Source organism: Lichtheimia ornata (assembly GCF_029851405.1).
Source record: "Lichtheimia ornata isolate CBS 291.66 chromosome Unknown scaffold00095, whole genome shotgun sequence".
In the NCBI taxonomy this organism is placed as follows: domain Eukaryota; kingdom Fungi; phylum Mucoromycota; class Mucoromycetes; order Mucorales; family Lichtheimiaceae; genus Lichtheimia; species Lichtheimia ornata.
In genome coordinates this window covers 14551-26720 of record NW_026695415.1, presented here as the reverse complement: position 1 = coordinate 26720, position 12170 = coordinate 14551, and the positions used below count along the sequence as shown (strand labels likewise).

General features: G+C 42.6%; 5 protein-coding genes across 5 annotated transcripts; 4 read left to right on the top strand and 1 right to left on the bottom strand.

The window, feature by feature from the left end:
* Positions 1–295: 295 nt before the first annotated feature.
* O0I10_011611 (uncharacterized protein) lies at positions 296–1804 on the top strand (the record flags this gene model as incomplete). Its single annotated transcript, XM_058491575.1, has 2 exons — positions 296–593; positions 657–1804. The coding sequence occupies 2 exons, from the start codon at positions 296–298 to the stop codon at positions 1802–1804; spliced, it is 1446 nt and encodes a 481-aa protein (XP_058337643.1).
* A 280-nt stretch (positions 1805–2084) lies between these two features.
* Positions 2085–4248, top strand: O0I10_011610 (dihydroxyacetone kinase; the record flags this gene model as incomplete). Its single annotated transcript, XM_058491574.1, has 8 exons — positions 2085–2091; positions 2151–2179; positions 2236–2305; positions 2367–2769; positions 2821–3452; positions 3505–3636; positions 3704–3886; positions 3956–4248. The coding sequence occupies 8 exons, from the start codon at positions 2085–2087 to the stop codon at positions 4246–4248; spliced, it is 1749 nt and encodes a 582-aa protein (XP_058337642.1).
* Positions 4249–7689: 3441 nt separating this feature from the next.
* On the top strand, positions 7690–8426 carry O0I10_011609 (uncharacterized protein; the record flags this gene model as incomplete). The annotated part of the gene is made up of 3 exons (XM_058491573.1): positions 7690–7978; positions 8050–8112; positions 8179–8426. The coding sequence occupies 3 exons, from the start codon at positions 7690–7692 to the stop codon at positions 8424–8426; spliced, it is 600 nt and encodes a 199-aa protein (XP_058337641.1).
* A 213-nt stretch (positions 8427–8639) lies between these two features.
* O0I10_011608 (uncharacterized protein) lies at positions 8640–9648 on the bottom strand (the record flags this gene model as incomplete). The annotated part of the gene is made up of 5 exons (XM_058491572.1): positions 8640–8984; positions 9048–9237; positions 9307–9368; positions 9431–9546; positions 9609–9648. 5 exons carry the CDS (start codon positions 9646–9648, stop codon positions 8640–8642), a joined length of 753 nt encoding a protein of 250 aa, XP_058337640.1.
* A 746-nt stretch (positions 9649–10394) lies between these two features.
* Positions 10395–12028, top strand: O0I10_011607 (uncharacterized protein; the record flags this gene model as incomplete). The annotated part of the gene is made up of 6 exons (XM_058491571.1): positions 10395–10812; positions 10864–11343; positions 11430–11552; positions 11620–11650; positions 11714–11903; positions 11960–12028. The coding sequence occupies 6 exons, from the start codon at positions 10395–10397 to the stop codon at positions 12026–12028; spliced, it is 1311 nt and encodes a 436-aa protein (XP_058337639.1).
* Between the last annotated feature and the right edge of the window lie 142 nt (positions 12029–12170).

Genomic DNA, 12170 nt, shown 5'->3' with positions numbered 1-12170 from the left:
ATTGCTGCTATAGCGCGCGTTGTTAAATGTATGGCATTGATGGAGCTAGGCTGTGAGAACTGAGAAAACTTAATCACAACATCCGGCGTACCTTCAATTATACAGATAAGCTTTTTTTTTGGGAATTTTATACTCTTTTTGGTGGCGACACAATATACAATCAACCCATCCTGTATCGATATTTTGCTTCACCTTTGCTTTCTCTTTCTTCTACTTTATTTCAATGGGTTCTATATTGTCTGTGCTTTGTACACTCGCAGCTAGCTACCTGGTGTCTCAGCTGGTACAAGCGTATATGTGGAAGGATCGCTATGACGACGGCAAGTCCAAGGCACCGTGGCCGCCATCTCCAATCCGGCAACCATTGTTTTGGAATTCATACGACCGATTTAAGCGAGAATCATATCACCTGTTTTCAGCCATGGGGCAACAACTGGGCGACGTCTTTAGTATAAAACTGATGCAGCGGCGCATAATTGTGTTGAATCATGCAAATGCAGTGCGAAAAGCGCTTGTTGAACATCAGCAGGAAAATTCATCCAAGCCGAAGTACTCACATATGGAAAGCTTTGAACATCTCATGACTGAACAAGGTATATGCGCTGAAATATATGAGGATATCATTTCCATACGCTAACAAACACACACAATCACAGGCAAAACTGTATTCACTGCACAATTCTCACCGTATTGGAGCAGACTGCGAAAAGCCATCCATCGAGTTCTTGGCAGTAAAGCTTCCATCAGCGCATTCGATCGAGCATTCGATAGCCTAGCAGAGCGGTTCGCCATATTGGATGGTATCATAGATACCGATGAATTACGTGATCTAGTCAACTTGTTAGCTATGGAAGCCGCCATTACTCTTGTGATAGGCGAGAAAATACAACAGAATGAACAGCAACAGGTGCCGATTGCAACGTTGAAAGATCTCATAGATATTTGTGAACAAGGACAGTTGCTTCAATCAAGAAAATGGTATTATCGATACGGGGCATTCCTTTCAATAGCAAGAATTATCGGCATAACGTCTAAGCAGCGCGATGCATTAAGAATACGAAATAGGGCCATTGATATACTACTTTCTTTGGATGGCTCTGATGATAAAAGCGTTACCAATAGCCTGCGGCATCTACAACCCTCAAAGCAAGATCCGGAACCAGAGCAACTTACTCCTGAAGAAATAGCAATTAATCAGCTACACCTCCTCATGCATGGTTACCAACACCTCTCTTCAGCGCTGTTTACCGCTATCCAGCGAATTGCTTCTCTCGGTTTATCCTTTCAGGACGAGTTACGTCACGGAGGTGTACCATTGATGAATGCATTTATTGCGGAGTCTCTCCGGTATAACCCACCAACGCGTTTGTATTCTCACACCGCGCGCACGGATCACGAGATTCACTTCGATAACGGAGGAACTTTTCGTATGGATGAAGATACTGATATTGTTGTCAATCTCGATACCATCCACTTTGACCCACAGGCATATCCATATCCTGAAAACTTCAACCCACAACGTTTTATTTTCCCTCCAGATCACCAAAATCCTTCTATTCTCGATAAGGACAAATTAACCATGCCGGTCAGGGATCATCTTGCATTTGGTGTCGGTCGACGAGCTTGTCAAGGAAGTAGAGCGACACAACGAATAATGACGGTTGTCCTATCATCCTTGATAAGACGGTACAATCTTGAAGGAGGGAACGTCAATGAAACAATCGATCATTCGAGTGCTGTGTGGTCTTGGACAGGAAGGAGCGAAACAAAAGGTGCACCTATAAAATTCATTGCAAGGCGATAGTGGAGGAAAGATGTACTCTTTTTCTTGTCGCTCTCTGTTGTACAGCAAAGATAGGCAATTCTTATATAAACATCATACAGTATTCCGATTCTTCCTGTTGTCGTGTGATAAAGAAAACAGCCCTTGTTATCTGTGAGATGGGTTCCTGCAAGTGAAAACATACTTCGTTCCATGCATTGGCTAGTGTTTGCATGACAACGTGACTCATGGTTACGCCATCAGGTAACAGAAACATGACACAAGGAGCTCAGTTTTTCTTCTGGGTCTTTTTACCATTCTCATGATCTGTAGGTACACGCTGATAACGATAGGCTACCCTCTTGTTAATTTGTATGGCTTTGCATAGCAAAACATATCATAAACGATCCTAAAACCGTATGTGTTTGAACCTTTAAAAAGATGCATTCCCGCTCATTCTCGAGACGAGCTAGCTTGTTGAAGAGAGTATTCAAGGACTCTGCTATTCTAACCCTCATTTACGATGGGTGCCTGAAGAAAAAGGTAATCTACTTGCTGATCCATGATTGCAGGTACCTCCTCCTGAATTCGTTGCTGTACATAGTTGTAGTTTGTGCAGATGTCGAGTCTATTGCCCAGAAGCAAGTGACACTTATTGCAGGTGGCGGCTCGGGGCATGAACCAGGTTATGCAGGTTACGTGGGCCATGGTATGCTGGCAGGAGCAGTTTGTGGCCACGTCTTCGCCTCACCTTCTGCCAGCCAGATAACCTCTGTCATTGATCGTGTACAATCACCACATGGAACTTTGGTAGTCGTAATGAACTACACAGGCGATTGTCTAAACTTCGGTCTCGCCGTGGAAAGGGCGAAAGCTCGTGGTGTGAAGGTGGAGATGCTAATTATTGGCGATGATATCTCTGTTGGCCGAAGTAGCAAAGTTGGTCGCCGAGGTATGGTAGCCACAGTGCTCGCTATCAAAGCGGCAGGGGCTCTAGCTAGTCAAGGGTAAGATGAACAACTGGCTATATGTAATTTCTAATGCCACTTTGTTAACAGAGCATCACTCGCGGAGGTACGGCAAACAGCAGAATACGTTAACCATCATGCTGCAACTCTTGGTGTCGCACTTGATCATTGCCATGTCCCAGAAGGAAGTAAAACAGAGCGTCTCCCTGACAATGAGATCGAGCTTGGTATGGGCATTCATAATGAGCCTGGATGCTTGAAAGCCAAAACATTGTCTGCAAAGGACCTAGTGGACAAAATGATTGGATTACTGGTTGATCAAAATGACAGAGAGCGATCTTTTTTGCGCCTACAACAAGACAAGGCCACACCAATTGCACTTGTAGTCAACAATTTAGGCGGCATATCTAACCTGGAAATGAATCTAATGGTGAAAGAAGTCGTAGAAGCTTTGAACAAGCACCCCAATCTTGATATTCAGCGTCTTTATGCCGGTGAATTTCTGACTAGTCTCAATATGCCAGGAGTATCGATCACAATTTTAGTATCTCATGGAGAGAGTGGAGAACGCTTCATGAGCTTGTTGGATGAGCCTGCTCAAGTTGCTTACTGGCCTTACTCCTCTAAGTCGGCCTTACTCTCAAGGGATACTATGATCCCTTCCAAGAGCCGCCCTACTGACCAAAAGCAGCCATTGGTTACTAGAGATACCGATCCTGAAGGTATTGACAGATCCGTGTAAAAGTTGATGGCTTACTTCGTTACACAATGTAGTCAGCAAGAAACTTGAAAGTGCTATTCGTGCAGCGGCTGAAGCTGTTATCAGTGCTGAACCAGAAATCACGCGGTGCGATACGGTCCTTGGTGACGGTGACTGTGGTACTGCATTGAAGGCCGCTGCCCGTGGTAAGCTTTGCTCATTGCCATGATATAATATATGTTAACCTACTCGTGTCTTTTAAAACAAAATAAGCTATTCTCCTTACGATGTCTGAGCTTCCGCTACAGTCTGCCTCACAGACCATCATCAAGATTGGAGAAATCATTGAGAACTCCATCGGTGGGACGTCCTCAGCTATTTACTGTATCTACTTGAATGCTCTCGGTGCTAGCTTAGCCGAATATGGTAGTACAAGCAGGGTATCTTGGTCGAAAGGTATAACATCATCAGTTACCTTAGGGCTGAGTTGCTCGATTTGTAACTAATTAATACTATGAACTCTAGCGGCATCACGTGCATTGATCTCTCTGCAATCCTATACGGCAGCGCGCATTGGAGACCGTACTCTGATGGATGTCTTGATTCCGTTTGTTGAAACGCTTAGCCAAGAAGGTGATATCAGATCGGCTGTAGATGCGGCTCGTCAAGGTTGTGAAGCAACGCATGGGATGAGAGCACGTATGGGTCGGTCATCTTATCTCGCTGAAGAGGAAGTCAGGAATGCGAATTTACCTGACGCTGGTGCGTTAGGCTTAGCAGCTTTACTACGAGGAATTGAATATGGGGTGACTCATTGACGATGATCTATTCGTTAATACAAAAACCTACCCCCATTGTCCAAATGATTGAGCTTTGTAATGACATAATTACCCTTTCAAGTATCCAAAGCAGGAAACCGCGTTATACGCTGAAAGTCATCAATCGTTCCCCCATTATTTCCTAATAAAGGCTATAAAAGCGGTCCCATCCGCACGACGATTTGCATTGCGAATGTTAGCATATCAAACAACCGATTAATTACAGTAAAGCAGCTTTACGTCGTGTAATCATCTCTATAGCAACTGGGTATGTATGAGTACAGACGCGGTTCCCTGTTTTCACCTTGTGACAATTCCACAATGGCGAGAAATGTATCGCGAGATTTCACGCGACCAACTTTCGAGATCTCGCAAATGCCGATCCTTAACTATGCCTATACCCAATGCAAGTGTGAGTGTAACCCAGGGCAGTAGCTTATTCCGCTAGATTATGAAAGCAGCTAATGAGCAAGTCTCAAGTTCGTGATGGGGCAATACCAGATTTCGCCATGTCACCATGAGCCAAAAAAAAAAGAAAGGAACTCGATGAGGCAGAGCCCGGCAAAATATAAAGCCGGATCCGTTACACAAAGCCCAGATCACAAAAAAAATTTTTTTGGGATGGACCCCAGACTCCAAAAAATTTTTGGTGGCACGGTGGTCGGTTTGATATAGGGCACAAAACGTCCGGTGGGTAAAAATACAATACGTCCGGTGGGTATAGTACAAAACGCTCGGTGGGTAAATATACAATACGTCGGTGGGTTAACCCACCGACGTTATGTGCGAACTGGGCTTTACACAAATCGTCACCCGCTGGATGAATATTTAGACGGTTTTCGAGGCTAAAAGGACGCATTCGGAAAAAAAAATCCCCATTTTAATTACTTATAGTACTATTTAGGCTTAATATGCATGCAAGAGCTTCTCTTCTATGAAATTGATGCAATAATGTTAGTCAAAGGCATCCGCAAGAGACACCTTTCTAGAGTTTAATATCACATTTAGTCCTCTAAACTTCACCAAAGAGGTGATCTATACGTATTTAATAACATCTTGAGGTCGCTTCCACACATTTGATGGCGTTTTGCGAGTTTCAAAGGAAGGATTTATTTACAAATACCTGTTTAATGCTGCGTAGCCGACGTAATGCAGAAAATTAGAAATATTGAAAATATTTCTGTCCCGTTGTAGATATCACCTTTGACGAAATAAATGAAAAAGATAATAAATCGTTACAATACATTTGGTCGATTAACCTACGATCTTTATATATTCTTTACACCGGGAAAATACTTTACCCACCGAGCGTTTTGTGCTTTTTACACACCGGACGTTTTGTACCCCCTATTTCAATTTTTTCCATCCCAGCTACTATTTCTATAGGTCCACAAGTTCGCCTGACCCTGGTATGCACTAACATTTACCCGGGATTTTTGTACATGTATCGTTGGCGTTATACGAAGGCAACGACTCAATGTCTTGCGCTCTTTGTACCCCTTTCTTGCACGTGATCATTGCACTGTTATTACCAGTTACCATAATTTCTTACAAGGCGAGGAGACTAAGAGATCACATCACATCCTCACAACTGTATGACTTGACTTGCCTCTGACCGCTGTGATGCCTTAGTCAAAGCTGACCATAAGGACTGCTTTTATAATTGTAAACAAAGTTTCAGCTCCAGTTGACTTGTGGCTTGTCGAGAAACAGAGAAAAAATTCGCTCGTGTAGGACAAAGGGGCATATTTCATATCTTCTCGGATCATCTTGTGTCACTAATCAAAGTTGTAGAACAAGGGTTCTTTTCTAGTTGAGTTTTCGATTTGAAGGTAGGTTGACATGGAGAATGCTGAGAAAAGAGTAACAGAAGTTCATATGGGAGAGATCACGTGCTCAAGAGGTACAGGACTTCACGTGCATCTAACGGCTGTGACTTATTAGTCAATGTTGACCAAAGTGGCTGCTTTCATCAAATTTCAGATGCGGTCGACTTGTGACTTAAGAAAAAATTCGCTCATGCGGGGTAAAGGGGCATGTTTCATATCTTCTCTGATCATCTCGGGTCACTAATCAAAGTTGTAGAACAAGGGCGGTTTTATAATTGAGTTTTCGATTTGAAGGTAGATTGACATGTAGAATGCTGAGAAAATATTAAACGCAAATCATATGCAAGAGGTCACGTGATTACAAAGACCATACTAGACTTGGCTCTGAGCTCTGACCTCTCTGACATATTAGCGAACGTTGTAGAGACGGCTATGTTTCACTATCGTTCGCGAGACTTGAGATGACGTCCGCTTGCGAACTGTCGATAAAAGAGCACATATAGGTATCTACATAGTGGGGGTATGTTCAATGTCTTCTGTCATCGACTTGGGCTAGTAATCAAAGTTGTAGAACAAGGGTCCTTTTATAGTCTAGTTTCCAATCTCAAGGTAGATTAATATGTAGTATGCTGAGAAAAGAGTAACAGAAGTTCATACGAAAGCATGAAAGACATCACGTGCACACGAGTACAAGACTTGACTTTGACCACTGTGATTGATGTGTTTGTCAACGTTGACCACAATGGCTGCTTTTATATAATTCGTCGGCATCTCAGCAAGCTTTCAGGCGTCATCGATATGTGGCCTGTCGAGAAATAGTGTGGTGCATACGTATAGCGGATGATCGGTTAAACATTATCCATCACAACAAGACGGCACACGTTGGTCTTTGCAGATCACCTCCTATCCATACGTACGCTGTACGCATGATCTAATGTCACCACATTTATATGCATCATCACATACATCTCTAGCATCCTTCTCCTATTCGCATACTATACACCCGATACTAGAATTAAGATATAAAAGCATTGGAGCATCGTCTTCAGAATAAACATCAATCTCAAAGAGACTCATTTTTCGTGTTCCTTTGTTTTATTTTATCATTCATCTTCATTCACCACAAATAGAGAAAAAATTCTTTGACAGCTGTTCGTCCTCTGAGTTTATACAGCGGTTGTAGTGAATCATAATTCATCTTCAATAACTCAGAGCCAATGGTGCCTGCAGATGACCGCAATAAGGTATCTCCAAGTGCAGTTGCTACATGAATGGAGAGTGACGCGTGTATGTCAAATCGCACATTGGGTTGGAAAAACATCTACAAGTCAGAAGAATTGCAGGGTAGACATCCGAAATGGCTTTATCATACAGAACTATCTATGATCGAACTTCGTTTCGACGACGCACAGCCATTCCATGATACGGTGGAAAGCAAGTGTGCAAGTCATTTACCTAAGTCATGTTGCGAGGAGCAAATATCACTTGACTTTTCAAGTTCTCACACTTGTGTTGTATTTGTACCACAACGTTGGAGATGGTAACCATATTAAGTCGTCATACGTGGTATTTTCTATACATATTTCCTTTCTCTTTACACCTTTGTCTTGCTATGTTAAGCGAACAGCGAACCGAGTTCTGTCAGCATCATAGCGATGATGCGATCTGTAATTCCGAGCAGGTGGCAACGGATAGCTTTGATGCTGATCGTGTGCATGAGTTTCCAGCGCCCTTTCTAGTACGAACAAAATCACGGCTTGAGAAGGAAAGTTTACATCGGCAATATCAAAATCAGCAACAGCGCATGAATAGTCCATACGGATGGATTCAGTGGTTATACGAGAAGATATCCTTCTCTGCCATACTCGAAAACAAGTCGGCTGTGGCCAGAGATCATCTCGGTAAGGAGATAGCGTGCGTGCAGCTTTGGTATTAGCGTGTTAAGACCCAACATATATAACTGGTCACACAGCCAATGAACGAACCTTTTTGGCTTGGCTACGCACATCATTGGCCATGGTCACAGTGGGTGTGGGTAAGTGATATGTAATATTGTTTCATTGCGTACACTGGTTTTGCTGATGTGTCATTTATTAAACAGCTATTACACAGCTCTATAGCATGAACCCACAAGGAAGTGCGACTGCAGGACGCGCAATTGGTGCTATTTTTGTGATGCTCAGTGTTGCGTTTCTCTACCTAGCCAATGTACGCTATTTTCATTCGCAGCTGGCGTTGATAAAGGATCAGTTTCCTGCCAGTCGTGGGGCGATCATGTTCGGCTCATCGGCTGTTTTAGCTTCTTTAATTGCCATGTTTGTCGTTATCATGATTCATGATCGACAATAAATCCTGAAATACAGCAAGATGGATAGATGTTCGAGCTCTGGGGCCCGTTGTGACCGCCTCGTCATACTTGAGCAGTAACACTATTAACTTCTTCACACATACAATTTACTTGACATGAAGGCGCAGCGATTTGCACATATATGGGATCTTTTGTGTACGGAAAAAGTGTATGAGAATGTATTAAACAGGGCTTTTTGGTACTGTACGTCATGGCTATAGAGTCATTTCCTCGATTTCTTTATTCACGTATCTATCTACGATCGTTTCCTTACCAAGGGAGCTAGTTTGTCCCGCTGACACATCAGATGCTGCAGCTTTACGCATGGCTTCAGCAACACGGGTGACAGGAACCGCAAGATGGAGGTTGAAAAACCGGTTGATCGGAGAAATGACACTACCAAATGTCGTTTCGAGCAATCGTGTTCTTGGCCGTGGCTCTTCCAATTCCAAATACCCAGGATGGAAAATAGAAACACGTTGGAATCCTGTGTTGATAATACCTTGCTCCGTCTGCCCTTTCGATTGAGGATAAAGAAATGGCGAGTTTGGGTTTGAATGCTTTTATGCTGTGGTCAGTATTCTGCATATCATTGATCATAGTAGAACGATAAGGGTACTCACAGCTGACGAACAATAAAGAAAATGTACCGGCGATAAAGATGGCACGGATGTGGATGTATTGTCACTCACGGGTTTGTTCTCTTCCGCGATGATCTTTGCAGAGTTAAGCACGTAACCTTGGTCAATTCGTTTGAATGCCTCACTGCTTCCAGCGTCAGCGCGAGTGGTTCCGAGACAACAAAATACATCACTTGTATCATTAGTCCAAATACTTGTTATTACCTTCGATCCCTCTCTCATTCATGTTTATATAGCTTACTTGACGTTCTTAAACTTATCACGATGTTCTTCGAGCTTGTCAAAGTCAACCGTTTTTTGTTCCTATGTTTCCCTTCTGTTGTCAGTTACTTCGTGAATAACTTCCATGATTCGATAATACTTGCGAGCTTATCTTGAGGGATATTTGAATCAAGTTCCACAGGACGACGGCCTACAGTGATAACTTTTTGATAGTCGCCATTGAATAGTAGGTCCTTTACTAATGCTTTGCCGACAGCACCTGCGAATGAGACAAGTTAACATGCTTTGTTTTCGGCGATTGAGTGTATTTAAATTACTGACCAGTCGATCCAAGAACAAGCGCAGTCTTGTCGTGATGCATAGTATGTATTAATCAAGCTTACGAACGCCAGGACCGCGGTTTATATAAGCTAGGACGTTTCTCCGAGCCTATCAACATAGATGGTAAATTCGCCACGTCATGCACGAGTTGCCTTAACCATCTGTACAACCATCATCATCCAACTGCATATACTGTAACTCGCCACCACACATCAAGAGTCACCTCACGCCTGAAGGATAGAAACTTCCTAAATAATTCCCATTGTAGCAATTTATTGTACCTCTCAATCTCGTACCCATTCTTGCATGCTATCTCCTGTTAATAATGTTGGATGAAAAGGTTATTTTAGGGAACACATCCTTGCGTTGGCCAACCATTTCTAAGTTTCTATTATCTAGGAGATCTTCCTTTTTATTGAGTTGGACCTGGCCGTGTGTGACAATTGATGATTATTATAATACGAAGATTTTGGTATGCCAAATACAGAATGTAGAAGCATACCACTTGTAAACGCGGTGATAAAGGAAAAAGGGTTTGGTCATTCCTTTGTTGTTATTTTTTTTGCATTGATTGATCATGCCTTTGTGGCTCGGCCGTTTTCACTCGCTAAAGGTACCAACGATTTTTATCCTTTCGTGCATGTCAAGAGATACTGACATGCACGAAAAAGGGGGAACACAGTCATGGTTTTTGGAGCAGGAGAAGCATTCTGCACACCTTCACTCCTTTTTCTGTTATTTCACTCTTTTTACTCCCGTATGGCCAAAGCGAATATCAACATGAGAATGACGGATACTCACAGTCAAGAGGACGATTCACCTAAGGAGCATCCATTTTTGTATTATGGCAAAGCTGCAGAGAAAATAATACCTGTTACAGCTGCTTCTTCCAACCCTTCGACAGCTTTGAACTTATTGTGTTATCAAACCAAACATTCCTCGACGTTATACGGTGATAATATGCATCAGCAATCGATCATTGAACCACTTTGGGAAGATAAGCTGAGTGATATTGAAGACCATCGTGCCACAGTACCTATATCGACTCCACCTCCAGCAGACAGTTGGTACGCGATCTTTTTCAAAACACCCCTTGTTCCTGTATCACGCGGTAAACAATGGCATGTTGTTTTTTCATATACAATGGCATTTTTAATGGTTGCCATTATGTCGGGAGAGTTCATGATGAACCACGAGTTGTCTGGTAAAAATGAACCATAGCATGGAATAAGCAAATGTTGATAAGATCAAGTAGGTGAGTTTTTCGAGTTTGACCCTTTTAATTTCATGATTGGTCCATCGGCACAAACTTTGATCCAGTCAGGCGCACGATATCCACCATGCATGCGTAATACAACAGCAATGCCACCAGAGGAACAATACATTTGCTTTTCTCAACCATATGAAGCTAATGGTCATGCAGGAATCAAAGATAATAACAATCAGCCCGATTTACCTGACTTTAACAATCCGCGGCAATCCCTTTGTTCACTGCAACATGTGTGCGGCATGGGAGGCTTCTTAAGACCGTCAGTGCCTGATCAGACTTTTCGCTTCATCACACCGCTCTTTGTCCATGCTGGCCTTGTCCCATTGCTATGTAATATCGCAGGACTCCTCACTATCGGCCGTAGCCTCGAACGTGTTACCAACGCTGTACGCATGTTGATTATATATTTTGTTGCTGGTACCTTTGGCCATATCTTCGGGGGAAATTTTGTACCCATCACCAAACGCAAGTATCACTTACTGTGTGCCACTGATATATATATATATATATATATATATATAGATATAACGTACTCACAATATCAATATTAGTGGCAGCTGGGAGTAGTCCAGCAGTTCTTGGGTTGGCAGGATGTTTGCTCGTCGATTTTGCATTGACTTGGCGTTTTATTACTAAGCCAAAGCGTCACTTTGTCAAATTATTGCTTGTTACTGGTATGGATGGATATTGCTTCAAATTGTATTACACCATAATCGAGTGACTGAATCATATCGTTGAAAGGATTATGTTTCACCATGGGATTAATGCCAGGGTATACATTTTCATATGTGGACGAGAAAATACTATGTTATTGATCTTGACACCCGTTATCCAGGGTAGATAATGTATCGCATGTAGGAGGATTCTTGGCTGGACTTCTGATTGGGGCCATCTGCATCCCACCTGCTCATGGAATTACCAGGCGAGGTACCTTATATCTATGGATGGTGCGTTTTGCTGCTCTCAGTATTCTGATAACAATGCACGTCGTTCTCAGTAACCGCTTTTTCGACCGAGACTACCATGTAAGAAAGCACTACCACTACGTTTACCAATATATCATACTAATCGAAACCACTAGTATTGTCCCTTGTGTCGGTACATTTCATGCATGCCACTTAATGGCTCCTGTCGATTGGATAAGACATAATGTAAACTGGATCAGGATCACAACACACTTTGGGCACATTTCCTTTGCAAACGTTATATAGACCAATTTTTGAGCGCGTGGTTATCCTCGAAATACAACATCACATTAAAGAATTTGGGTACGGCTACAGTTAGAATGACTT